This window comes from Corvus hawaiiensis, chromosome 12 (genome assembly GCF_020740725.1).
Source record: "Corvus hawaiiensis isolate bCorHaw1 chromosome 12, bCorHaw1.pri.cur, whole genome shotgun sequence".
NCBI classification, from domain to species: Eukaryota; Metazoa; Chordata; class Aves; order Passeriformes; family Corvidae; genus Corvus; species Corvus hawaiiensis.
The window spans coordinates 13,681,089-13,705,927 of NC_063224.1; the positions used below are offsets into that span (position 1 = coordinate 13,681,089).

The 24,839-nt window shown below is 40.4% G+C and overlaps 1 protein-coding gene across 3 annotated transcripts; it reads left to right on the top strand.

The window, feature by feature from the left end:
- Positions 1-591: 591 nt before the first annotated feature.
- N4BP1 (NEDD4 binding protein 1) lies at positions 592-24,407 on the top strand. 3 transcript variants are annotated; one of them, XM_048316604.1, is made up of 7 exons: positions 592-992; positions 3,416-5,175; positions 9,618-9,748; positions 10,137-10,233; positions 11,480-11,587; positions 13,071-13,178; positions 13,336-13,458. In XM_048316604.1, exons 1-7 carry the CDS (start codon positions 750-752, stop codon positions 13,355-13,357), a joined length of 2,469 nt encoding a protein of 822 aa, XP_048172561.1. In that variant the 5' UTR covers positions 592-749; the 3' UTR covers positions 13,358-13,458. The 3 variants fall into 3 exon arrangements, with proteins under 3 accessions (XP_048172561.1, XP_048172560.1, XP_048172559.1); XM_048316602.1 differs by lacking the exon at positions 13,336-13,458 and adding an exon at positions 15,254-24,407 and having other exon boundaries at positions 602-992; XM_048316603.1 differs by lacking the exons at positions 13,071-13,178; positions 13,336-13,458 and adding an exon at positions 15,254-24,407.
- Positions 24,408-24,839: the final 432 nt, after the last annotated feature.

Here is a 24,839-nt window from a genome sequence, read left to right on the forward strand (position 1 = left end):
GGCGGGGACAGGGGGCCGGAAGGCGGGGCCGGGAGGCCGAGTTCGGAGCGGTCTGTGTAGTTCCGGGCTCCTCAGCACCAGAGACGGGGAGCTCCTGGAGGAGGCAGCTCGTGGAGCCGGTGCTGCGGAGCGTGACAAAGGTGATCAAGGGACTGGAGCATCTCTCTTACGAGGAAAGGCTGACGGAGCTGGGCCTGTTCAGCCTCGAGAAGAGACGACTGAGAGGGGACCTCATTAATGTGTATAAATATCTAAAGAGGGGGTGCCAAGAGGATGGACCAGACTCTGCTCGGGGCTGAAACTGATGCACAGGAAGTTCCACCTGAATACGAGGAAGAATTTCTGTCCTGGGCAGTGATTGCGCACTGGAACAGATTGCCCAGAGGCGTTGTGCAGTCTCCCTCCCTGGAGATATTCCAGAACTGTCTGGGCGCAATGCTGTGCCGTGTGCTCCGGGACGGCCCTGCCTGGGCACGGGTGGCACAGCTGACCCGCGGTGTCCCCGCCCGCCCTGGGGCCCTGAGGGGGCGGGACGGCGCCGCCCACACTGCGGGGCGCGAGGGGCGGGGCGCGGCCTGGGCCGGGGGCGGGGCTGGGCTCCCGGTGCTAACCGCGGCAGCGCGGCTGCGGGCGGGCGCTGCCTGGCGCCGTCGCAGGCTGATGACGCGGGTGGTCGGTGCGGCGGTTCCCGGTGTCGCGGTTCCCGCTGTCGTCGCTCCCGGTGCGATGGGATTGCGCGCCCCGCGCTGATGGCGGCCCGCCAGACACCGCACGGCTCCGCGCCGGGGCCCAGGGTGGATGAGTTCACCGTCCCCGCCGAGAAGAGCCGCCTCCTGGAGCGCAGCCGGGGCCGCATCGAGGGTTTGTTCGAGGTGCGGCTGGCCGTGCTGGGGGCGCAGACTGACTGGCGGCCGGCGCTGCCGCCGCCCAACGCCAGTGCCAGGATCTGGGTGCAGCTGGCGGGCTGCACGAAGGCCGTGGGCAGCGCCAAGGTACGGGGCCGGGTGCGGGGCCGGGTACGGCCGGGGCCGCGGGTTGGAGGAAGAAGGGGTGGGGAAAAGCCGAGTGCCCCAGGAGGAAACAAGCGGCGCTGCCCTGGCAGGTGGGTGTGTGCCCGGTGCCAGGGAGTCTCCGGCCGTGTTGACATAAGCGTAGGGAATAAAGCGAAACAACTCAGCTGAGAAGTGCAAAGTTCACGGGCACCGCGTTATGAAATAGTCCAGCCCGCAGGTGAGGGGTAACACCGGTGAGGATGGGCCCAGTTTTGTTTTCAAGCGAGATTAAAATGTTTCGCTTTCGTTCGTCCTCCCAAAGTCAAGAATTCCTCGGAGATGTTTGGGCGTTGCCATGTTTTGCCTTACAGATTTCGTTTATTCGGTGGCATTTAGTAGCTCGTTAGCAAAGCTCTCACTAAAACTTAACGCAGCTAGTATTTCCTTCATGTAAAAATTGTCGAATCTGAACTTCGCCAGTCTGGAGCACATGGTTCTCTTTTTAACCCAGCTCTAACGCGTTAAGAAAACCATCTATGCGGGTTGTGTCTCAGAGGGGACAACACTTGCTGTGAAGTATCTTCACACGTGTTAAATGTCTTGCACAACTAACCTTTGAGGGGGAGTTCCTCAGCAGTAGTGCTGAAATTTATATTAGTCATAGTGAACTTGGCAAGTACAGCTGTTTGAATCATGTGATGAGAATTTTGGTGTGAGCTGTAGCGAGGCTGAAGGTCTTTTTCAAACCCAGAATCTCGATATGTGGGCGTTGGTCGGTCTGTTTGTTTAACTACGCTTGGATGGTAGTGGGGATCTTGAGCGTGTGTTTTGTGACTGATTTCAGACTTGACAGCACGCTTTCAAAACTTGATTCCTTAACTGTGTAATACACCTGTTCCTTAACGTGTAATGCACTTCCTTACAATGAGTTGTAAGGAAAATACTATGAGTATATAGGGGGTTGAATTACTTGACTCTGAAATTTACTCCGAACCAATTTGCCTGGGCTTAGAGAATCCAGAAACTGTTACAGGTAGCTATTCTTCTCTAGGCATCTGCAGTGCATCTTCACTTTTTTCCAGAAAATTAAAGCACAAGAAATAAATAGCACAAGATTTCAGTTTTCTAATCGCTATTTTTCATAACAAGATGAAAAATGTTTTCTAATACTTTAAAGGGTATGAGAAACTTGATTTCTCTTATAGATAGAGCACTTTTCAGACACTGTTTGGAGGAATTATTGAATAGAAAGTGTGAACAATTGAACAATCATCTTTATCTCCCTTTGAAAGGTTTGGTGATAATAATTTGTGTTTTAATTCATCAGTCAGATGTAATGTGTATGTTCTCCTGTGCTGCTTAGTTTAAAAAAAAAGTTCCCAGATTTAGAGCATCCTCTTCACCAGTTACGTTGTTATCTTGTTGCTCTGCAAAAGCAGTCATATGATGACTAAGGCGCGGAGAGTAACCCTGTGGGTTTTGCTGCGGAAGCAGTTTGTACTGATATGCTCCTGAGGCAGCCTGCCTTGATATTCGTGATGATGTAAGTCAAGAGGTGATAGGAAGTGGTGTTACATTATTCATTACCTTGTGTTGGTTCTCAGTTCCATTTAAAAGAAGTTTAATGTTTGAGAGTAAATATAGATAATAAAATGTGGTAATCTTGGGATTCTGCAAATACAATGACTGCAGCTTAGAAGGTGGTTTCACTATATTAAAGAATTTTAGGGACCTGAAAGAGGCAGTTTGGGAAAAATAATGCTATCTGAAAGAATAAACAGTATACTCTATTGACAGAGTTTTGTGTTCTTGACACATTTAAAACAAGGTACTATAGTGAATTTACCTGTAGTAACTTACAAGTAGCAGAAATAGCAAGTGGATTTTTAATTTTTTTTTTTTTAATCTTTGAAAAACCTGAACTTCAGGAACACTAGAAGTATCTGGAGCTTGGAGTTTTCTCAGTCAGTAACAAAAATATAGGATAGCTGCTGGTGTGATAAAGCTTAGGAAATGTACTTCAGAAATTGTTTTAGAAGTTCAGGCTTATGGACTTGGTAGAACTCTGGTGAAAAGCATTTGTTCCTGAAGAGTTCTCTTTGACCAAAGAATGGGGATGGGAAAATAAATCTCTTTTGATGGTCTGATCTTTTAAACGGTTTGATCTACAAATTAAGTAACCTGTAGCTATCAGGTATAAACAAGAGGAGGTAAAAGAGAGGCTTCTATGAGATCTATTTAAAAATAATTTTAGATATTGGTGTTTTATTTCTATTGTCTTGTTTACTGACAATGTTTACTTTCTCACATTCATTATGCTAAGTTTGCTTTATTTTCTAACCTGTCCATTACTGACCTAATAAAAACTAACTGAATACTTTAGGTTTTCACAACTATTCACTTTGCTCTCTTTCTCCACTTAGGAGTACATCAAGGGACTGTGTGAACCTGAACTAGAAGAAAAGGAGTACTACCCAAAGGACATGCACTGCATCTTTGTTGGTGCACAGAGCCTGTTTCTCAACAGTCTTATTCAGGATACCTGTGCTGATGTAACAGTGCTGGAAATGGGATTGCTCAGTATTAAGGGGGGTGCAGAAGCTGTTGTTATGGCTCAAAGTCATGTGCAGCAGTTCGTGAAGCTTTTTGAAAATAATGAAAGCTTATTAAATGACAATGAATCAGAGATTAAAAAGCAGTTCAGACAATTTGTGGAAGCACATGCAGATAAGTATACAATGGATTTACTGATTTTGCCTAGTGCACTAAAAAGAGAACTCTTAGCTCTCACCCAAGCTGATGCTTGTGAAGGGGAGAGTGATATCATAGATCTCACAGGTTCTGAAAGCCCTCAAGTGCTTGGACAGAATAGCACCTCCAAAGTTGTTGCTGCAAACAGAGATGGAAGGGCAGATGGGGAGGAAGCAAGAAGCAATGCTGGCACACCTGTCACTGAGCTTACAAAGCAAATGGACACTGTATTCTCTGATACTCCTGAAACAAGGTTTGTTCCTGTAAAGGACCCTCTGTTAGAGGCAGTGGCCTTTAAAGAGAGGCACTCATGTAAAAGAAGGTCTTCTGATGAGGAGGAAAGGCTCCCTAAAAAGCATTTCTCTTTGGAAAATGATCAGCAAGTGAAATCTGCTTTACACAAGAATCCTTCAGATACTGATGCAGTTATTGATCTGGTTTTGGATAGCTGCAATGAATCAGATGGTTCTACTTACTGTCTTAAAGAAGGTGATGCTCTCACTGAGGAAATGGAATATAAGATTCTTGTGAACTTTTTCAGAACAATGGGATATTCCCAAAATATTGTAGAAAAAGTTATTGGTATCCTGGGACAATCTGTAGAACCACTAATATTGCTAGAAGAAATTGAAAAGGAAAATTTAAAGTTTAAAAAAGAACATGAACAGTCATCTCAAAAGCCTAGAACTATCAATCTTCCTCTAGGAAATAATGTAAGTAATTCACAAAAGCTAGAAGACAGAGGGATTTCTAGGAATAAAAGTCCACTTAAATCTGGTCATACTTCAAAGGAGACAAAAAATGAGTATCACAAAGTAAGAGGTGCTCCAGACACGCAAGTTGGTGCAGAAGATAAAATGCATAGATTGGTATACCAATCTGCTTCCCCTCCCAGCAAAAATTCAGTTCTATGCTATAAACAGAGAGATGTTTATGGTCCTGGTAAGAGTCACAGCTCAAGGTCAAGCAGTATGGAAACTGATGGTGGGGTAACTTTCAGCACTGTGCAAGCTGGAGCTCTAAAAGATGTTGACTTTGTAGCCAGAGGGAGCTCAGATGTGCAGTGTATCTCAAGTAAAAGTAAAACTGCATTTCAGCAACAATCTGCAGGGCCCTCAACTGTACAAAACAGCCACCCTAGTTCTGAGCAGCAGCTGGGACCCTGCAGCTCTGCTCAAGCGAGGCCTCTCCACCAGCGCCTTTCCCAAACCTCACATTGTGACAACCCTGTCCCAGACCAGTTACTGTCTTCACAAAAACATCCTTCGAATCCAGACAGAGATACAGTGGGACCACATCCAGATCATTCAGTTACTGGAGTTCAAAGATTTTTGGACTCTCTGAAGAAGCCATACAGACTGGAGTTGATAAATGAACCTGGAAAACCATATTTAAAACATATAATTATTGATGGAAGCAATGTTGCAATTTCGTAAGTATTGTTCTTTTCAGTTGTCCATTAAGAGTTCAATGAACTTTCAGGTGAAATAGGGGCTAAGAGGTTGCAGTGGCATGTGTAAAGGTTTTGCCGGCTAGGTTTTTGGTGTGCATATACACACAGTTATGTCATTTCAGAGGCAGTTTTGAATCACCCATGTTCAGCTCAATGTAACACTTCAGTCAGAAGTAATCTCAGGGCAAGCTTTGCTCTGTTGCAGTTGGTGTTACGCATGAAATTTAATTTGCTTTGCCAGTGCCTAATAAAGAGGTTAACTTATTGTCAGTTTCCAGGGCTTGGGGTTTTTTTGTGTTCTTAACATCTTGTAGTTTTAAAGTGGAGGTTCTCATTTAATAGTGACATATTTCGCCTCTAACAGCATTGCATATTAGTGCTTGGATCCTGTTATTTTTTGCGTATGTATGTATATTTACCAACTATATATGTGCATTACTGAGGTTCTGATATTTCCTTCATGCACCCTAGTGGATTGCCCTGCACACCAGCTGGGCTGCACACACCCCACGTTGGAATAGGGCATAGTAGCTGGGTGCTATTGGCATACACTCTCAAGAAAGTTTATATAACACCTGGTGCCTTTTACTCAACCAAATGAAAACTGGTTATGAAATGTAAAGGACAGAGCTGCCTCAAAATAGCAGAATCATCCAGAAATTCAAATGTTCTACTAAATGATCAATGCTTGGGGGCCTGTTGGTTTGATCATGCAGGTATTCTGGAGCTTCCCTCTGGCTAAATAAAGCCTCGTTATTTTCTTGCATTTTATAAAGTGAAGATTTGTTTGCAAAATTGCTTTGAATTGTACTCAATTTTACTCCTCAATACCTTGAGAACTGCTTCCATGCCTATGCTGGCTCAGGGTTCTTTTGACCCCTGAGTTTTGTGGGGTTTGGTTTTTTGATGGGAGTGTGGGTCTTAATGCCTCACCCACATGCTTAGACTAATGCTGTATGGGTTTCTGAATCATTGCTTGCCTCATGTCTTAAGTCTGGAAAACTGCAAAAGCTGTAGAATCTTTTCTTTTGACATGTGCAGCACATTGATCTGTTGTTACCACATTGTCTCAGGGTGCTTGTGGAATGAGAAAAAGCCCAGAGTTTACCCTAGCTTCTAACAAGTATTTTAAAAAATTACCTGGTTTTGTATGCTGAAAACAGGCCTTTGCGGGCAGACTGCAATATCCAGTTGCTGGGTAATTTAAATTGTATTAAAATGTGGAAGGAATTCAGAATGAAAGAATAATTGAATGGAATTATCTTGGTAGAGTAGTGTGTGAATGATACGTACTTGTGTTGGTGCATCCAGTCGGAAACATCAGCTGCTCAAACAAGGTGGGAAATGAAGGATAAGCAATAATCCTTTGAAGCCTTGGTAAAGAATTTACCTGAATCATAGCCCAAGTGGATGGGCACCATTGTTCCTGCTCTTTGGGGAAGAACGACCAGGAGTTACCGAGTTGGGTTATGGCCGGGGGGGGAAACTTACTGCTGGCCAGTCATCCTGCGGCCTTGTAAATACCTGTCCTGAATGAGGCCCTTTGAGCTCTCCTGGGCCTCAGCAGCTGTGCCAGCACCTCCCTCGAGTGGGACACTGCTCAGAGCTCACGAATCCTCACCTTTGTGATACTCAAAGGACTGTTCCTGATGGCAAAGTTCCCACACACCTCTCCACACTTCCTGAGGTGTGACCCTTGCCTGCTAGGAAATGCAAAGGGACTTGGTGTGAGCATTTCAATGATGCTGAGTGGAATTTGTTGATGAGTACCTTAGGCACAGAGAATTAGGTGTTTACACTGGGTACCTGTATGTGTCTGAATTGATCATGGTATGAATGTTACTGCCTCAAATCTGCATTTTATAGTCATTGTTATATTATAGTCATTGTTGTAACTATAGTGAGCCCTATGGAATTGCTTTGTTAAAGTACTCGATGATTAAGTGCTGCTAAACACTTTTGCACCCTTATCTTTGCATCCATATGCTTTGCACCCTCACCTCCTTCTGCATTCCTGGCTTCTGTGTAAATCATTCCAAATTGATTGTAATTTGATCTTTGTATGCTTTAACCTGTGCAGTAAATAATGGACTTATTCTTCACAGGTTCATAAGAGTGAATGTTGCCTCTGAACTCTGTGAAGCCATATTTTCACAAATTCATGTCAAACCCTGCCTTTGGCAATACCTTTGACAGTGTTTCTTTAAGGAGCCAGACCACTAAATTGCAACAGTATTTACTTTAGTTACAAACCAAAGGGAAAATGTTACATGTCCCAGAAGGCAACCTGCTATTTTGCTGCTTTGTGCTGCTTATGATCATCTTTTGTTTAATTTAGGTAATACCTTTGTAGGGCCTTCACAGGATTTTAAAGAACTGGGACAGGCAAAGCCAGCATTTGCAATGGCATTTGGAGAACAGATGCAGTCTTTGAGATGGATATCTTGAAAAGACCATATTGCTGTGGTGATTTGACGTCCTTTCAGGTGTTTATCTAATTCAGTTAAAGCATTTCATATTTCTTTTAGTTTAACAGTTTTAGCAGTTTATTCTTATTATAGTTTACATTAATTCTACATGTTTGGTAAAGTTAAGTTGCTTCTATTTGCACGCTTTTTTAATTTGTAGCAGAGCAGGATTTTGTGATCATTCAGGACAAATCAAGAGCTGCTTTTCAAAGCTTCAAAAAACTTAAAAAACAGTGCACTGTGTAGTTCAGCCAGCTTAGAGCTCTAAAACAGGGCAATGGAAAATCAGAGAAGGCATAAATTTTGACATGAATGTCAAGACCTCTGCATTTCTTGAAGTCCAGTTGAAAACCATTAATTCATTGAAAATATTTAAAAGTTTTCTAATTTAATGAATAGGATACCTAACTTAAATTAGTGGGATGATGACTGCGTTTTAAGTTTATGTCCCAGAAGGTTTACAAAGAGTAACTCTTTGAAAATTGCATTCCTTTATTTGACTGTTCTATTCCTTTATTTGAGTGTTCTTGACACCAAGAATTCTTAATTTTATTAAGGGCAAGTGTGGCATAGTACTTTTTTTTTCCTCTGGAAATTCTGTTAAGTGAGATTTTTTTGCCTTTTATATTTCAGTTGTGGCTTACTCATTTTTCTGCCTTTCTACATAAAGAATTTCTCTCCAGATTCAGAGAACCTTAATAGATTTAAATTTTGATAAACATATTTTTAAAAGAATTTACAAAACTGCAAAAGGATAAATGAATGCTACTAAAGGCTGAGTTTCACTGTAAAATATATTTCCATAGAAATCTATTAAAGACCTTTCTGTTGGGAAGATTTCTTGGTAGGTTAAACTAGCGCTTAAAGATAAGATTCTGTTCAAAACTGACAGGGCTTACTATTGGGGTTATAATATGCACTTGCATTTTAACTGGGAGATTGGTTTAAGAAAGAAATACCACTTGCTCGTTTATTGTTTTAAGTACTTTTAGTGATTTGACATCTAATTCAAAACATAGATTATACACTATTTTGCAGGAAATGCTTTGGCTGCTCATGCTGTCAGTGATCAATCAGTGTGTCATTTCTAGGGAATCATATCTTTGTTTGTCTAAGTGTAGCCTCTATGAAAATGGTGGAGTCTGCTTAGACAGTTAATTGTACCTTTTATTTAATAGGCAGATAGGTTCATTGAGATAATTCAAATTGGGAAGGAATTAAATTAAATAGGCAGATAGGTTCATTGGGATAATTCCAGTTGGGAAGGGCCTCACAAGGCCATCAACTCAAATCTTTGTGTCCCTCATTTTAGGTAGTTGCTGATTTTTCTGGAAAGTCACTTAAGGGAGTTGTAAAAACAGATAGTGAGCATCTTATATTTTTAAATGGAGAAGAAAGATTAATGCTAAAATACAAAGTTTTGAAAATCTTTCTTCCAAGAAATTTCATTATTTTGTGTCAGAACAATAGCTCAGACTGTTGAAATTAAGGGAGAGGAGGCCCTGATAGATTATCAGAGAACTGCTCAGATGTAATCCTTGGTAATCAGTTGAACCAAGGGTGTTCTGTTTTGTAGTAGGACTGTATTTGAAACTACCACAATATTGGATTATTATAGTCTTAATCTGTACTCAATAGACTTCAGAAGTCATCACTGTTGGCCTCTTTTTTAAAGCTAAACCCGCTTCTGATTTTTCTGCTATTGTTGTGCCCAAGAAACTGAAAGGAGACTGAGCTGTAAAGCTGCAAAGGGATGTATCTGTTCTCTTCTTTCGCTGAAGATCTTTTCCATTTATAAGATTCCTCATCTTGAGCACCTGTCTGCCTTTTCTTTTCCTGAGGCTCTATGTGGGACTTGCAGCTTCACTTTGCAAGGTTTTGTTCCATTTTCTTTGTTTTCATGGTAGTAAACCCTAGTGAATTTAATCTCCCTTCTTTTTCTTTCACCCTCAGTCACGGTCTAAGGAAATTCTTCTCCTGTCGAGGAATTGCAATAGCTGTTGACTACTTTTGGAAACGTGGCCACAGAAATATTACTGTATTCGTTCCACAGTGGAGAACAAGACGTGACCCTTCCATTACGGGTGAGGGATGTTTCTTAACGTTGTCTTAATTAAACCAGCCTGTAACTATTTCTTTGGATACTTCTGTGAAGAATAAATGGAGAAGGAACGCTTCATCAAATGTTAAGCAGGAGCAGTCTGGCTGCTCAGCATGAGTAATTGGGTTTCCATACACAGTGTGAGACCCTGAAATGCTGTTTAGGCTAACAGGTGTGCCATCAGTGGAGGCCTTTTTAGGTTAGTTTTTGTTTGCTCTTTAATTTCTCATTTTGACCTCTTCTTCCCCATTTTTACAGTATGAGCAATTCTTCAGGTATCAATATCATTTCTATAGCTTAATTGGTACAAAAATAGCCCATCTTCTTTGCTAATTATATCTCAGACTAATTGTCAAGTCATGTTTTAACAGAGCAGAATTTCTTAACACAACTCGAGGATGTTGGAATATTGTCTTTAACCCCTGCAAGGATGGTCTTAGGAGCAAGAATTGCTTCTCATGATGACAGGTACAGAATATACATAGTTTTAAAGTCTTTTTAAACATCTGACTAGTGGTTGTAAAAGCTTAATATTTCATAAGTGGTTTAATTGCTAGTTCTGCAACCTCTCTAGACAGAGCTATGCATCCAACTTAAGACTGGGCTTTGCATCTGTTACATTATTTCACTGTTGTAGGAAACACTCCTATGTACTCAAGAAAGTAATGGAGAATTAAAAATTTTCGTGGCAATTTAAAAAAAAAAAAAAAGCAGTCTGAAGAAATTAATCTTCCAGTAATGTTTTTATGCTTTCCTGGTCATCACTCTATCCCTGAATTGCCTTTTATGCTTGGGCCATAGATCAGCTACTGATCAGATACTATTTAGCTCCATTTTCTTCTTGATGCCATGTTGGCACACAGACATTGCTGTGTGTTTGGAGCAGTGTATTTGTAACAATGTGTAAGCCAGTGAACTTCCAAGTTAATATGAGCACCAAAGATCAACTTCAAAATATGGGGATCATCTTTCAGTGAGCAAGACACAGAATACTTCGCTGATGTTTTATATACACCCAGTCTTTCATAAGAAATGCTCTGGCAGTGCAGTATTCACAGCTGAGATTACTGTGGAAATAAGTGTTACAATAACATGTTTGCACTTTTGTTAAAAGTGTTCACTTTCCTTTAAAAGGACACCATCCATTATCTCGTGGCTAAAATAGTTTCAAATGGCAAAAAACATGTTTTTAGAGAGGTTATAAAAGAAAGCAAGCATGTTTTTTTCTTAATAAATCAGTAGTTACGTTTTGTCATAATTTATTTAACAAAAAGGTTTTTAAGAATTGTTGACAGAGCAAACAACTAACATGCAGAACACAGACATTAATGCTAAGCAAAAGAGTGTATGGAAATGAGTTTGTGTTGGATTGTGTAATAAATACTGTACTGTTCCATAAACCAAGCTATTTACCTCTGCAGATATTTAGATCATGGGTTTGGGGGGGTTTGCTTGTGTGGGTTTGTTTGGTTGTTTTTTTTAATGGGGAAGAAAACCTCCCATGAAGACTCTGCTGCACGAAATAAATGCATGCTACCGAAAATGTTGTTCTAAGTTTAAGGTGGATAAAAATAGAGTAATTTCCTAGTAATCAAGGTGCTTGTTTTCATGGAAATAGATTACTTTTGAATGATGAAATGTTTAGTTTTCTAGATCTTTGGATTGTTTCCAGCAAAACAAACTATCTTAGTGATCTTTGAAATTAATTTTACAGGTTTTTATTACACCTTGCTGTTAAAACTGGAGGTGTTATTGTGACTAATGATAACTTCAGAGAATTTGTGACAGAATCATTTGCCTGGAGAGAAATTATTCAAAAGAGGTAATTATTGAATTTCTGTGAAATCATAAAAGGATGTCTGTCCCTGCAGTTGTAGGTACTCTACCTACATGTGGGATTTCACTATTTTTATTTAATCTGTCATGCAATTCTGATAGATCCAAATAAAGTACTCTGTGATTCAATGTGGTGATTTATGTCCTTACAGCCATGTGTTGAGTAGTCTAATATCCCTACTATTCATATATTCTGTCATGTATGTCTGTAATTGCTCACATAAACAGGAGCTGAGTGTAACAGCACACCTGTGTCACTTCTGAAGGTCGGTGTTGGATCTTGTTAGAGCAGTCCGCTTTCACAGCCTCTCTTGTTTGAAAGCCTATTTTTTTCAAGGAGACACGGTAGCTGATGAGGATGTAGAGTGTCACTTTTAATTGTTCAGAATCAATCACTCCTTACTCAAGTGGGACAGATTGGCACAGCTAAACAAAATGAACACTTGCAGCATATCCATGTAGCCATTTCCCTGCAACTGTTGTTCTTTGGGTTTAGATGATTTCACTTAGTTATCAAATATCTCTGCTTCATCTTGTGGAATTTGTTTCTTGTTACTTTTTGTTTCTGTGTTAGTTCGTTGGGATTTTTTTCTCTTTCAGGTAAATCACGTTATTTTACTGTTAAGGTGTGGTCTTCTGTTAGTGAAATTTCCCACTAATCCCTCAATCTCCCTAACGTCTTCTGAGGATACAGCTGTTACAGTGGCTAAGATCAGTATAGGTCTAATGAAATAAGTAACTAAAAACTTGCCCTGGGTTCTCACAATATAGCTGGAAGACCATGGAGTTGATGCTGGCTAATCATGTAGGCTTTACATTATTTCTTGAATGAATTCTACCCAAGTGAGGTTCTGTTCTCCAGAATTTTAGCAAGAATACTTGGCATGTAATCTCTAGTCTGTGTTTTTTTTAAGAGCTTGTGTTAACATCTGCTATTAGTTTTACTTCTGTACCAAATCTAAACCTGGCAGACAAATTTCAGTTGAACTGGTTTTTTTTCAATGCAGATTTCTACCTGTCCCAAAACAATTCCAGAAAAAAAGCTTTGTGTCTTAACTGTAAACATTTAATGCTGTATTTGCTAGTTGTGTAGCTTTCTGCTAACAGGCATTTGAGCTACATGACTGAAGATCCTTGCAAGGAGGGGGAGTTAGAACAACCAAAAAAAATCTCTAATCACCCAGAAAATTCCACTGTGGTCTGGTTGCAAAATTTCTGTCGTAAAAGAGTTGCTGTCAAAAAAAAAAAAAAAAGAGCAAAGCTCCCTGTTCTGCAGTGTAATAGGAAGAGTTCACAGCTCCTATTGAATTATTTTGACAAGAAATGCTGGTTGTATCTCAGTTGGGTTTACTAATTAATCTTCAGGGACTCCTGATGTGGTGTCTGCTCTAAGGAAATTCATCCTGTGCTACAAAGGTGAAGGACAGCAAGGGTGTAATACCTTGTTATTTAAAAGAACTTTCTTGCAGGTTGCTCCAGTACACTTTTGCTGGTGACATATTTATGGTTCCTGATGATCCTTTGGGAAGAAATGGACCCAGATTAGATGACTTCCTTCGAAGTGAAGGCTGTTCTAGGTATAAACACTGTTTTCCCTTTTGTTTGACGCAGTTATTTCACATTTGAAATAAACTGTTCTCCTGGTCCACTCATACACCTGTAAAGCACAGTAAAGTAGGAACACTGTAGCATGAAGCAGTTTAACAAAAAACCGTGTTTCTCCTGTTACTTCAGTTCATTCAGAAACTGCTGGTAACATCTGCCTCTAATCAAGATCTCTGAGAACTAAGATAAGTAAGACAAAAGCTTCTTCTGAGATTTGACTGTGGTGGCTTTCATGCACGGGTGTGCTAACAGCACCCAGAGGTGCCAGAGATGTGGGTATGTGTTGTTAATTACACTGATGTTGTCTAAGACACCTTGGCTGGTCACTTACCATAGTGGGACAATAGGTGCTACAAACACTGCACTCAGGTTTTTTTGTTGAAGGGGAGACACTTCACTTCATGGCTGAGGGTACCTTACTGTTGTCAGAACAATTTTTGAGGCATTGTAATGAAATCCATTCGTATTTGAGTAATAGTTGTAAATATTAATAAACATATATTGTTCATTTAAGATTAATGTACTTTTTAAATGTGCACATATTCAAAGTATGAATTTGCTTTGCGTGAATTGCCAAGATTTGAGAATTAGTTTGCTCTTTTGCACAATCTGCTGTTCTTTCACCAGTTTAGGAATTAGAAAGGCTAATAATTCTGAGGAGTATTCAGAGGGCTTTCAAAAACAAGTGAGGTAACTTAAAAATTTGCAATAGAAAAGGCAAGCTATACTTAAGGATTAATACAAAGACTAAGCAAGAATCTCATCTATTGGAAACATTTGAGGAAAGTGGAACATTTATATACCACAGATTACAAGCTGCTTTGAAAATAAGTGTGTTGACATTAAAAAAGCAAGTGCAGTGCTAGAACTCCAGAAGGAAATGCTAAGTATTCAAGCTCTAGTACAAAACCTTTGAGATGTTATTTGGAACACTGTGTTTTACCTGCTTGTGTCTGAGATAAATATAATGAAAACAGAGTGTTCTGAGAGGTAGGTGAGTGTGATTGTAGAAGTGGAGAGAGTCTTTCGAGAAGACCACAGAAGGGTTTGGTTTCTTATCTGTAAACTTGGAACTGGAATTAGGCTTTGGTGTTTGGTTTGTGTTTGGGGGTTTTTTTGGCGGTGGGGGGTGGTGTGGTAAGACAGAGAAAAGCTGCCAGTGCAAAGAGTTAATTTTGTTTCTTCACTGTGACTTTTCTACATGAGTTAAATAATGCAGAAAGCATAATTGGCACCAGGAGCAAGATCAGAAACATGAAGGATCTTCAGCAATTACAAAACCTTTCCACGCTGAGTAATGGGAGGTGTCATAACTCAAATGCTTTTAAAATAGAGCTCTGTAATTTAGATACTGTTTCCCTTGGTGGTAGGAAACTAGACTGTAACATGAGTTCCACTTCACATTTCTCTGGTATCTGCTGGCATCTGAAGTAGACTGAGCTTTAAATTTTGTAGTGCTAGCACTGTATAGAGTAGCAACAATTTTTTAAAGTCTGAAATGAAATCTCAATATTTATGGAAGAGTATTCGAATCCTGAGACTGCTAAAACAACTTCATTGCCCTATTAAGGATATCATACAAAGGAAACAAGGTCCTGGTCTCAATAGGAGCAGAGCTCACTCAAGAGCAAAAGTAGATGAGGACTAGTCTTGTGAAGCAATCTTGGAAGCCCCTTTGGTCTGTCAGTATTTTCACATGTTCCATGTCAGTGTACATGTGTTCAATGTATTTTTTTATCTATACCTTCATAAAATAGGCTTTGACTGTGGCTGTAATCTGCCAAGTAAAGTACTCACAGCATATTGAGGCTATTCCTGAATGATATTAATGTTGTTAGTTATTCCAGATTCAGACTGAGAACTGTTACACCTCAAGTTTTGTTTCACTTTGAAAGAATGCTCATCATTTGATTCGAGTCAGTAACCAGCTGAGCACCAGGGAAGTTTAAGTTATACACATTTTTCTTCTCTCTCTCTTGTACAGAGAGAGCTACAGCTAGCATCTCCTTTAGCTTAATTTAATAAAAAGTTTTATTTTGTTCCACAGAGATTCTTGGTCAACACAAAAGGCTTTACAGAGCAGTGGACAATATTCTTCTGAGACCAGTAGCAGTCAACAGCCTGGAGGCAAAGTGCACGATTCATCCCCATGGCTTCCATGGGAAGAAAACACAGAGCCTCGTCCAGCAATTCCACCACAGAGATCTGCCTCAGAAACAGTCCAGCTAAGAGAAGCCCTGATTAAAATTTTTCCTGACTATGATCAAAGACAGAAGATTGATCAAATACTAGCTAATCATCCATTCATGAGAGATCTTAATGCACTGTCTGCCATGGTGCTTGACTGAATGCTATACACAGCTTTTATATCATAACTGCTCTGACTAATGATTATCAATGTGAAGAAAAATGTTGCTCTTTTATGTTACTTTATGAATATTAAAACCCCAATTTTATTTGTATAAACAAAGATATTTTTGTGTATATTCTGTTGCTAATAGATGCCAGGTTTTGGTAAATTAAAAACTACTGCTACTAAAGATTTGTAGTAATATTTTCTATGAAAAAAAACAAAACCAAATCTTCTGCTTAACTTGAATTGCTTATTAAAGCAGTAGCAGTACTCCCTTTTGAGTAGTGTGTTAGTACTGTTTACAAAACCCTTTTCCTGGAAGGCAGAATTCCTGTCAGTTGGAGACCCGTGTGTGGGAGCAGCTGCCAGCAGGTGGCGGCCATGGGCCCGTGAGAATCCCCTGGAAGGGCGTGAAAATCCATTTGCTCTTTTAGGCTGCAAATGCTGTGCAGAGTAGTTAGAAGAGAAAGTATAAATTCACAGCTCTCATCGGGAGAAAGTGTTTTGAATGCTTTAAAAGATCTGAAACCTACACTGGTGTTTAAATTGGAAATTATCTTGACCATCAGTACTCCTTCAGAATAGTTTTAATATCTTTAACAATTGCACTGACACCTGTTTTGTCTTTGCCTTACCTGTTCTAAGTGTGAATGGTGTGGTGTTAACAGAATGTGATGCTGTCTATAGAAATGGCTGGTTTGTGCAGAGATACAGCTGCAGTCAGCTCTACCCCTTTAGATCTGTTCTGGGATCTACCCCAAAAGTGAGGGGTGAGAAAAGGAAGATAATTTATGAAAGCTGACCAATAGGACCACTTTCAAGAGCAGAGCAAAGTTGAGAGTGCTGTTTTTCTGTATCTCTGTACATACTTAAGTCTGTTATTCCTTCCTTTTTAACCAGTCTCTGGTGCCAGGTGTTCACATGAGTGAAATCAAATTGGACTGTAAAAAAAACGTGGGTTCAACTTCTAATATACTGAGCCTTACCCTAAAGCATGAATGGCTTTCTCTCCAGTTCCATGGGCTCTGAAATCACTCTTTGCTTAAATGCAAAAGAGCTGAAATATGCTGAGGAACTGGGGTTTTTGAAAGACTGTCTTTTTGCATGGTCCTTTCACATGTTTTATGAAGTCAGAAACAGAAGGAAAAGTCTTGCTCTTCCCTTAACACAAGTAACCTGAAAGAGAATTGTAGCAAGAACAAAAAGCCTTTTAATATGTTTCTACATTCAAACAGACAAATCTTAATTATTTTTTATTCTGTATAACTGGGTGGGAAATTTGCTAGTGGGGGGGCAGAGTCCTTCTAACCAGCACATGTTTGCCAAGAAGTGGTTCTTACCTATGAAATGTTATGTAATCTCCAAGTTCCAACCCCATAAAAACTTAGGCAGGCTCCTAAAGCCTGTTATCCCCAACTGCAGTTGGTATCATTTTAATAAATAGTAAGAGAATAAATCACCAGCTCCCTCGCACTGCCTGGGGCCTGTGTGCATGTGTGAACATGCGCCTTGAAGAACTTGTCTTCCTTAGGTATATCCCTAGTTGCATATGTTGTTTTCACTTTTTAGGTGCTTATGTGGGGTATAAATATATTGTAATCTTTGTTTCATAGGATCATAGAAAGTGCTGAGTCGGAAGGGATCCACAAGGATCATCAAGTCCAACTCCTGGCTCTGCACAGAACACTTCAACAATCCCACCCCATCTCTGAGAGTATTGTCCAAACACTTCTCGAGCTCTGTCAGGCTTGGGGCTGGGCCCACTTCCCTGGGGAGGCTGTTCGGTGCCCAACCACCCTCTGGGTGAAGAGCCTTTTCCTGAACTAACCTGAATCCCCCCAACTCAGCTTCAAGTCTCAAGTCCTGTCACAAGAGCAAAGAGATTGGTACTCTTTCTTCTTTCTCTATTTCATTCTCCAGAGTCTGTTTCTGAAGCATGTCTCATGCTATTCAACCTTTGGTTGCTGAAAAACAGGCCTAGAAGCAGTGTTTTGAGTGGAAAATAACAGGGACTTTCCCTTATGTGTGAATGATTTGGCATTCCCCTCTCCTTCCCTTTAAAGGGGTAAAGTCCTGAGACTGATTCCTGGTGTGAGGCCAAGTGCAGGATATCTGTGACGAATGCAACAGTTTACTGTTGAAAGGAGTTTTTCTCTTACATTTTGAGGGCATTTAATGTAAACAGTGTTATTGCAGTTGTAAACAAGCAAAGCTCAGATGAGTCCCAGTAGTCGGTGCTAGTGCTGCTGTTTTCCTTCCTGTTTCAGTGCCATATTAGGGTAGCTTGTGTTTTGGAAGAGCATTTCTGAACCAGAGAGAGAGTGCCTGTGAAAGTTCCATGACAAACAATGACTCACACAGCGTCTTTCTAATGCTGGCAGTGTTTCCTTCTGTTTTGCAAGCTTGCAGGCTGTGTTTGATATGAATGCCTTTCTTGCTAGAATTTTGTGTAGCTGTATCAAATGCTATTTTTAGATCTGGGCCTGGTTTATATTCGGGATGGCTCTGTTTTATTGGGAAGGTTGTATCTCTGCTATAATTCATGTATAAGACCTGTTATTTTCATAAATGCAGTTTAGAATAATAATGACTTTGCAGATTCCAAGACCTAATCTGCTGTCTGATATTTGGAGGAGTCTGGTTATATAAGTAGGTGTTTCTCTGATGTGTTCAGTTTCTCTTTTTTATCACAGAATGGAAACCCAAGTGCCTTACAACAGTGTAATTCATGGTGTTCAGACTATTCCGAGTGTCCCTGACTGCTACTGTTTGTGCTCAATTTTGTACATAAATCTACCAATTTTGTATATGTTGGTTTGTAGCTCTGGGAATACAGTGGAAATACTGCAGTGCTCAAGAAGATGGTGTAGACAATTGATGACTTTTAAAAATCAGATGGATTTTAGATTTGTACATTTTTTACCTGTGTATTTTATGCATTTGTTTAGAATGTGGTTCCATTGTACTGTTCAAACTCCGCTGAACTGTGTATGACAATCCCAAGTTTTTGCTGTCTGCCTTGTGGCTTGCTAAATTCTGTCAGATTACATTATATAATTTTAAATGGCTAATTCAAAGGAAGCATTTTTTAAGAAATTGGGTTTGAATGCATTGGATCCCCTTTTCAGTCTCCACTTAAGTATTTTTAACTGTTTCAGGAATTATATTTTAAGTGTACATAAGAGAACTAAAATATTACATATTTTTAATTAAATGGAAACAACAGTCCAAAGACATCAGAGTTCTGCTGAAATATATCAATTTTTATTTCATTATCATTTGTCACTAAATATAGGAATAATTTTGATTCAAATCCGAAGTCATGTATAATTTTTCTCCCTGGTTGTTGAATGAGCATGTGATATTCAAGATATTGAGTCTTAGTATTGTTAATTTTAAGATAAAACTTTGCTGAGCTAAATATTAAGAGTCTGTTCATCAAAAATAAAAGGCTGGCTTGCATGTGTTTGATATACAAACACACACACTCTCCCTTCTTAGAAAGAACGTTAAAGGTGAATCCAAACTCAGTTTGCGCTTCGGTTGTCTAATTTTTTGGGATTGTGTGGATGGTCCAGGTCCGGGCAGGGTCCCCGCGGTGACAGGAGGTGGCGCCGCCGGCCGCGCCTCGCCCGGGTGCGCGATGGGCCCGGCCCGAGCGTGCTCCGGCCCTGGCTGAGGGCACAGCTTCGCTCGGGTTTGTCCTCCCGGTGTTTTATTGGTGTCCTCACTGCTGTGTGGTAGGTTCCGTTTGCTTCCCGGCTCAGGGACTTTCCTTTGGTTTGCTGGCAGTTTATGTTTGATAGGCAAGTGCAATTGGTGGTAATATATTTACCCTTGATATGAGTTCCTTGAATTCAGAACTGCGGCTGAAAGTCTGCTGTGTGAACAATTCTGATCTCCAGGAGTGAACAGTTCTGATCTCCAGGAGTTAAGATATCGGCGCACGAGAAATTATATTCTAAAAACAAATAAATAAGATAAATTCGGATGTTCAGAGGTTTTATTAAAAATCAGAGAAGGCATCCCAGAGCCTCCCATCAGCGCATGAGGGCTGAGCTGGCTGCCGAGCACTTGGTGAGGGGCAAAGCAGGGTGCAAGGACAGAGGCAGGACCAGCCCTTTCACTGGGGCAGTGACCTGGGAGCACACAGCACTGAACGATACTGAAACCACTCGCAGGGTGACTCCTTTTCTGTGAGGAGCATTTCTGCAACCTGAATCCAAACACACCCAGCTCAATGGTGTGTTTTGCAGAGAAGGAAATTGAGAATATCTAAAAGGCAGAGCATGAATATCTGGGAATATTTTCTGTGAGGAGAAGGAGGAGGTACATTGTGGTTTATAAATACTTTGTGTGGGAGATCTTCACAGCAGAGGGCCTTGAATTAAAAGAGGCACATCAGAGTCTTTTGCCAGATCTACTGGCGGAACACCAAGAATATGGATAAGGGCATTCTTGACATTCTGAAGTGAAGGGGCATTAAAATAGTAATATTTGGCATTCATTGGGAATAAATTAATGTTTTCTGTCACAGTTGTAGCTATCCAAGGATTCTCTACATTAGGAAAAGAAGAACTTGCCATATTTTAACTTTTAACCAAATTTTTATGCTCTTGGCCTGTAAGTCTATCAGCTGCTCATACCTAATCTAAAGAGAAATTTCCTGAGCTGAATGTAACTTATTGTGAAACATATAGTATCAACACACAGCTTCCCAATGTTCAAACTTGTTTTCCTTCCAGACTTGAGCCAGGAACAGACTTTTGGGTAAATGAATAAGGAGGTAGCACTAGAAATGAAACAGTTTAAGACAATGCTAGGCTGATCATGAAATTAATTTGCAGAGTCTATATCAATTCACTGTGTGCACATGATTATTTTTGTTTAAACCATTCAATGCATTAATTTTGACTAAAAATTATTTAGGGCTCTGATTCATAAGCAGTAGACGTTGTAGTGGCCTAAAATGTTATTGGGGGTGATTGCAGGAGATTCATTGCAGCTGCCCTTGCTGGATGCTCTGTGCTGGTTTCTCTGTTGTCGCAGCTGGCACAGTGGTTTAAACTCTTGTAGGTCACGAGTCTGAGCCCTCAGTTCTCTGCTGTCAACAAAAATGCAGAGAAGATAAAGATATAGTAGCTGGATTGTTATCCTTTGTTTTATAGCATCCATCAAAGCCCTACTTTGTAAATGGAAATCAAATTAAGCTTTCCAATATTACAGCAGCTATGAGTCTTCCAAATGATGATGGATTGAAATAATTCATGCAAAAGCCCAGGATATCTCATCTATCCCATCTGGTGGGTTTAGTCTCAGGGCCTTTCAGGGACATTATTCAAATGTTTCTGGTAGGAGGTGAATGTAATTGCTGCTTGAGGAGCTATTTGAGAAGGGAGCTTATAATTTCTTTTAATATAGTATTTAATTATATACAAATAATAAAGCAGCTTAAATAACTTTGTAATGTTTCTGTAAAAATATTATAACCTTTTCTTTCTTTCCTCACTGATGGGCTCTTGCTTGTCTTTTATTTGTCTCGTAATGCACCAATGGTGAGTGATGCATAGTGAAAAGGATTTAATGGGAGTCTGCCTTAAATTGTGAATATCTGTCCACTGGTTAATCAGTGCTGCAGGAGTGGAGACAGAAATAGAGTGTGTTCTTTTTTCCCCTATCTAAAGTATATGTGACACCTTCTTGTTACTAGGGCTCCTGTTTAGCTGTGGTGGTTATGGATTAAATACTAGTGCTGCATGCACATATTGTCTTCCTCCTATAAAATAAGGAGTAGCTTTACTTTGAAAAAGTTTCATTAGCATGATCTCCCCTAATGCTGTAAACATACAGAAACACAGGCAAGATGAATTTCCCTAAATTAAAGAGGGCAGGCTGGTGGGCAAGAAGCAGCCTTGTTTGGTATCAAACAGGAGAGGCTGCGTGCTGTTCTGACACAATAAAGTCAATGGTCCTGCACCCTGCTATGAAAGTGGGGTTCTTTCTAAGTATGAAAAATAGAAGTTATGGACATTGGTTTCCAGTTTCTTGCTGGGTGAAACAAGCACAAATCTGTCCATTAGAATCTTGTTTCAGGCTATCTCACGGTTAGTGAATGCAGGAGGGCTGATCAGATATCGGTGTGCAGAAGGGTAGGGAATATGATCAGCAACATTCAGAGCCTCTGAAACACACTGGGTGGGTGTAGGGAGCAAGTTCAATATCATGAGTAAAAAACTGACAGTCTATTTGAAAACTGTGTTTATATTTCAGAAAAGACTCTGTGAGTTATAACAACTTACTAAAGTACCACAGGCAGTGTTACTGCATCACTCTGTGCAGACTCCAGTTGTGGAAAGGGCTGGGTATTGAGTCATATCCTACTGTAAAGTAGAAGTTCAACAGACTTAAAATTTTACACTTTCTAACATTCGATCTGAATTAAGAGCCTTTCTGAGAGTTCTGTATTCTACTAAGTGATTTGACACTCTAGGCTACTGAACAGTCTTGGAAATAGGTGCACATTTTCTGTTAGGTGTATCTTGGAGGAAATAAGATATATGTATATATACATGTGTGTGTGTATATGGCACACACTGTCATGGCTGCAGTGTGTTCTCCTGTGTTCCCCTTTCAACCAGGTTGCTATATTGAAGACATCTGTGATACCCCACTCCCCCTGGACTCTCAAAGCAAGGCTCTGCATGACAAGGTCATTCAGCTCCCAGGTGAACAGAATATATACTGGAATGATGGGTAACTGATATTATGGAAACACCTGACAGACCCACCTGAATTAAGCTTCTGCTATGCCACATGATCTGCAAATCCAGAGTGAAAGAGAGTCATGTTTTGGGCTTTTTTCTTGGTTTAACAGGGCAGGTTTTGTTCAAGAAGATACTCAGAGCTTTACAAGGCACTTAGGGGCCTAAAGATACAGAAAGGAGCTCTGTGGCATTTTCAGAAATGCATAGGTACATAAATACTTCTGAAAGACCACAGTGCTTCAGGTAAAGTGTGGCTTCAGCACTTAAGCACTTACATTTTTGAAAAGCCCATATTTTGTCTTCATAGAATATCACTAAAATGTGATACCGCCAGAAAGGAAATCAGATGTAGATTTGCAGTGGGAGGTAAAGGTATTTTAGGTCCCATGCCATTAGCACCATCTGGAGCAGTGTGTCATATGCCACAGGAAATGCACAACTGCAGCCACGTGCTGTGCAGCATTTCCACGTAAACTGCCCCAAAGGTGGCTACAGTTTGTTCCAAGATCTATGGAACTCTGAGAGTGGAGAAAACCGTGAAACTGTGGACTTGCTAAGCTGGGTGCAGTTCCAGTTCTGATCACTGTTAAACTGCTTCCATGAAGATGGAAAAGGTCTCAGGAGAGAAGCTCAAAGCTGGAGGTATAAACATGAAGCTGTTGCACTGAAGCAGCTGCATGGGAACGAGCACTCAGAATTTTGGAGTATGTGGGGAAGGCTGCACTGGTCTCATTACAATTGTTGGTGCGGGCAGAGATTGTGTTTAGAGGGTTCATCATGTGTTTGGTGCTTAAATAAATGAGCCCCTAAGAAAGTTGTGAGTCCTGAGATACCGAGCATCAGGACCAGTAGTTGTCACTTGCTGGCATTAAAGGTGGTGGGTTCAGGATCTTGTTACAGAGGCCGACCTTGAAATGCTTTCATAGGAACTTCAGTGTGCATCTAAGTGTCTGTTTTTGTCCAAACCTGGCACAGGATGATACTTTTCCAAAGCAGAAAGAGCATTTCCATCTGAAGTATGCCAGAGCCATTCCGAATGTCTTTGGCACATTAAATGTATTGATGCTTTGATCACACATTAATGTGAAGTCAGAATCCTCTTGGCCTGAAAGGGAGCTCATCAAGAAGCTCTATCTCCCTCTCCCTCATGAGCTTTTCTTTTGCTGGTGGTTTCCAGGCTCATAGTTCATCCTCCACCATAACTCTTGCACCTGCTGTTCAATACAAAAGTTAGCATAATAAATGTTTATGTTGCTTACTTGAAACATTTGTATGCAAGCAGGTTTTTTGGTGAGGGGTTTTGTTGTTGGGGGTTTTTTTGATGAGGCTTTTTTTTTTTTTTTTTTTTGGTTTTTTTTTGTAAATATATCATAGAAGGGTTAGGGTTGGAAGGGCCACAAAGATCATCCACCTCCAGCCCCCTGCCATGGATGGGAACTCCTTCCACTAGAATAAGCCGTTGTGGGTTTAAAATACAGAAGTAGCAAGCAACAGAATGCTTGCATAAAAGTGAGGGAACAGTCATGGTGATTTGGTGTGACTGACAGTGCTGTTAATCTGCTTGGCCTGTCAATTGGGAGGTAAGCTCCTTTCAAGTGTTTGTCTCCTTAGGAATTCCCCTCTGCTTAACCAGTGATAAAGAGATGATGGTCCATTTAACCATAAAGGCTTCTCTACCAGCTGCCTCTATATTTATTAGCACAGATTCTATAACATGAGAATAATTTATAGTACAATGCCATATCTGATTACAGAAGTGTTTTGTGATATTTTCTGTTTCTTGTGAGTTGTTTAATATGAGGTAGCCATACAGAAATGTTTGGGTGTGTGAAGTTAGTGAGGCATTTAATTAAAGTTGCAAGAGCCAATGCACTCACAAATGGAATATTGAACATACCACTTATTTCATTCATGGAACAAAATTGCTTGTGGATCTGAAGATGAAAAGACTTGCAGATGGGCATCATAACTGGTTTCTTGAGGCATCATAACTGGTCTACAGTTTGGGTTTAATTTGTAAATGTCCTAATCTGGGGGTCTATGTTTTAGCTAGTCTAATAAAGCAAATCCTTCTAGAAAATCCACTCTTGACTCTGCTTCACCTGGACAAAAAAAAAAGTAAATGTCTTACCTTCTCTTTGCAATGAAAGTATGTTATACTTTAAAAAAAAATAAAAGTTTTGTGTGAGGTTACTTTTTGGGTAGGTATGTCTTATTTTTTGGTGGCAGGTGCATTTTGGAGCGGGTAGGTTTGGGGGTTTTGGGGGGGGGTTTTTTGTTATCATGGGGGGTTTTTTTCTTTGAGAGAGAAGGGGACTCTTTGTTATTCCTATTGCCTACAAAGGTGCCATGTGTGGGGTTTGAATTCCCACAAACTGGGTTAATCTGGGACTGTCATAAAGGGCATATGGTCTTGCAAGGAGCATATGGTCTGGAAGAAGTCATTCATTGTAGTGCCCCAGAACCTTCCCAGGTGCTTTGTCTATGGGGTAAAGTGAAGGGTTCATTGGGGAAAA

What these genes read in the sequence shown, in the direction of transcription:
- N4BP1 (XM_048316602.1), top strand. Translation starts at nt 750, where the DNA reads ATGGCGGCCCGCCAGACACCGCACGGCTCCGCGCCGGGGCCCAGGGTG. An exon ending in ACGTGACCCTTCCATTACGG is followed by an intron (nt 9,749 to 10,136) that starts GTGAGGGATGTT and finishes ATGTTTTAACAG; the next exon opens with AGCAGAATTTCTTAACACAA. An exon ending in AGAGAAATTATTCAAAAGAG is followed by an intron (nt 11,588 to 13,070) that starts GTAATTATTGAA and finishes ACTTTCTTGCAG; the next exon opens with GTTGCTCCAGTACACTTTTG.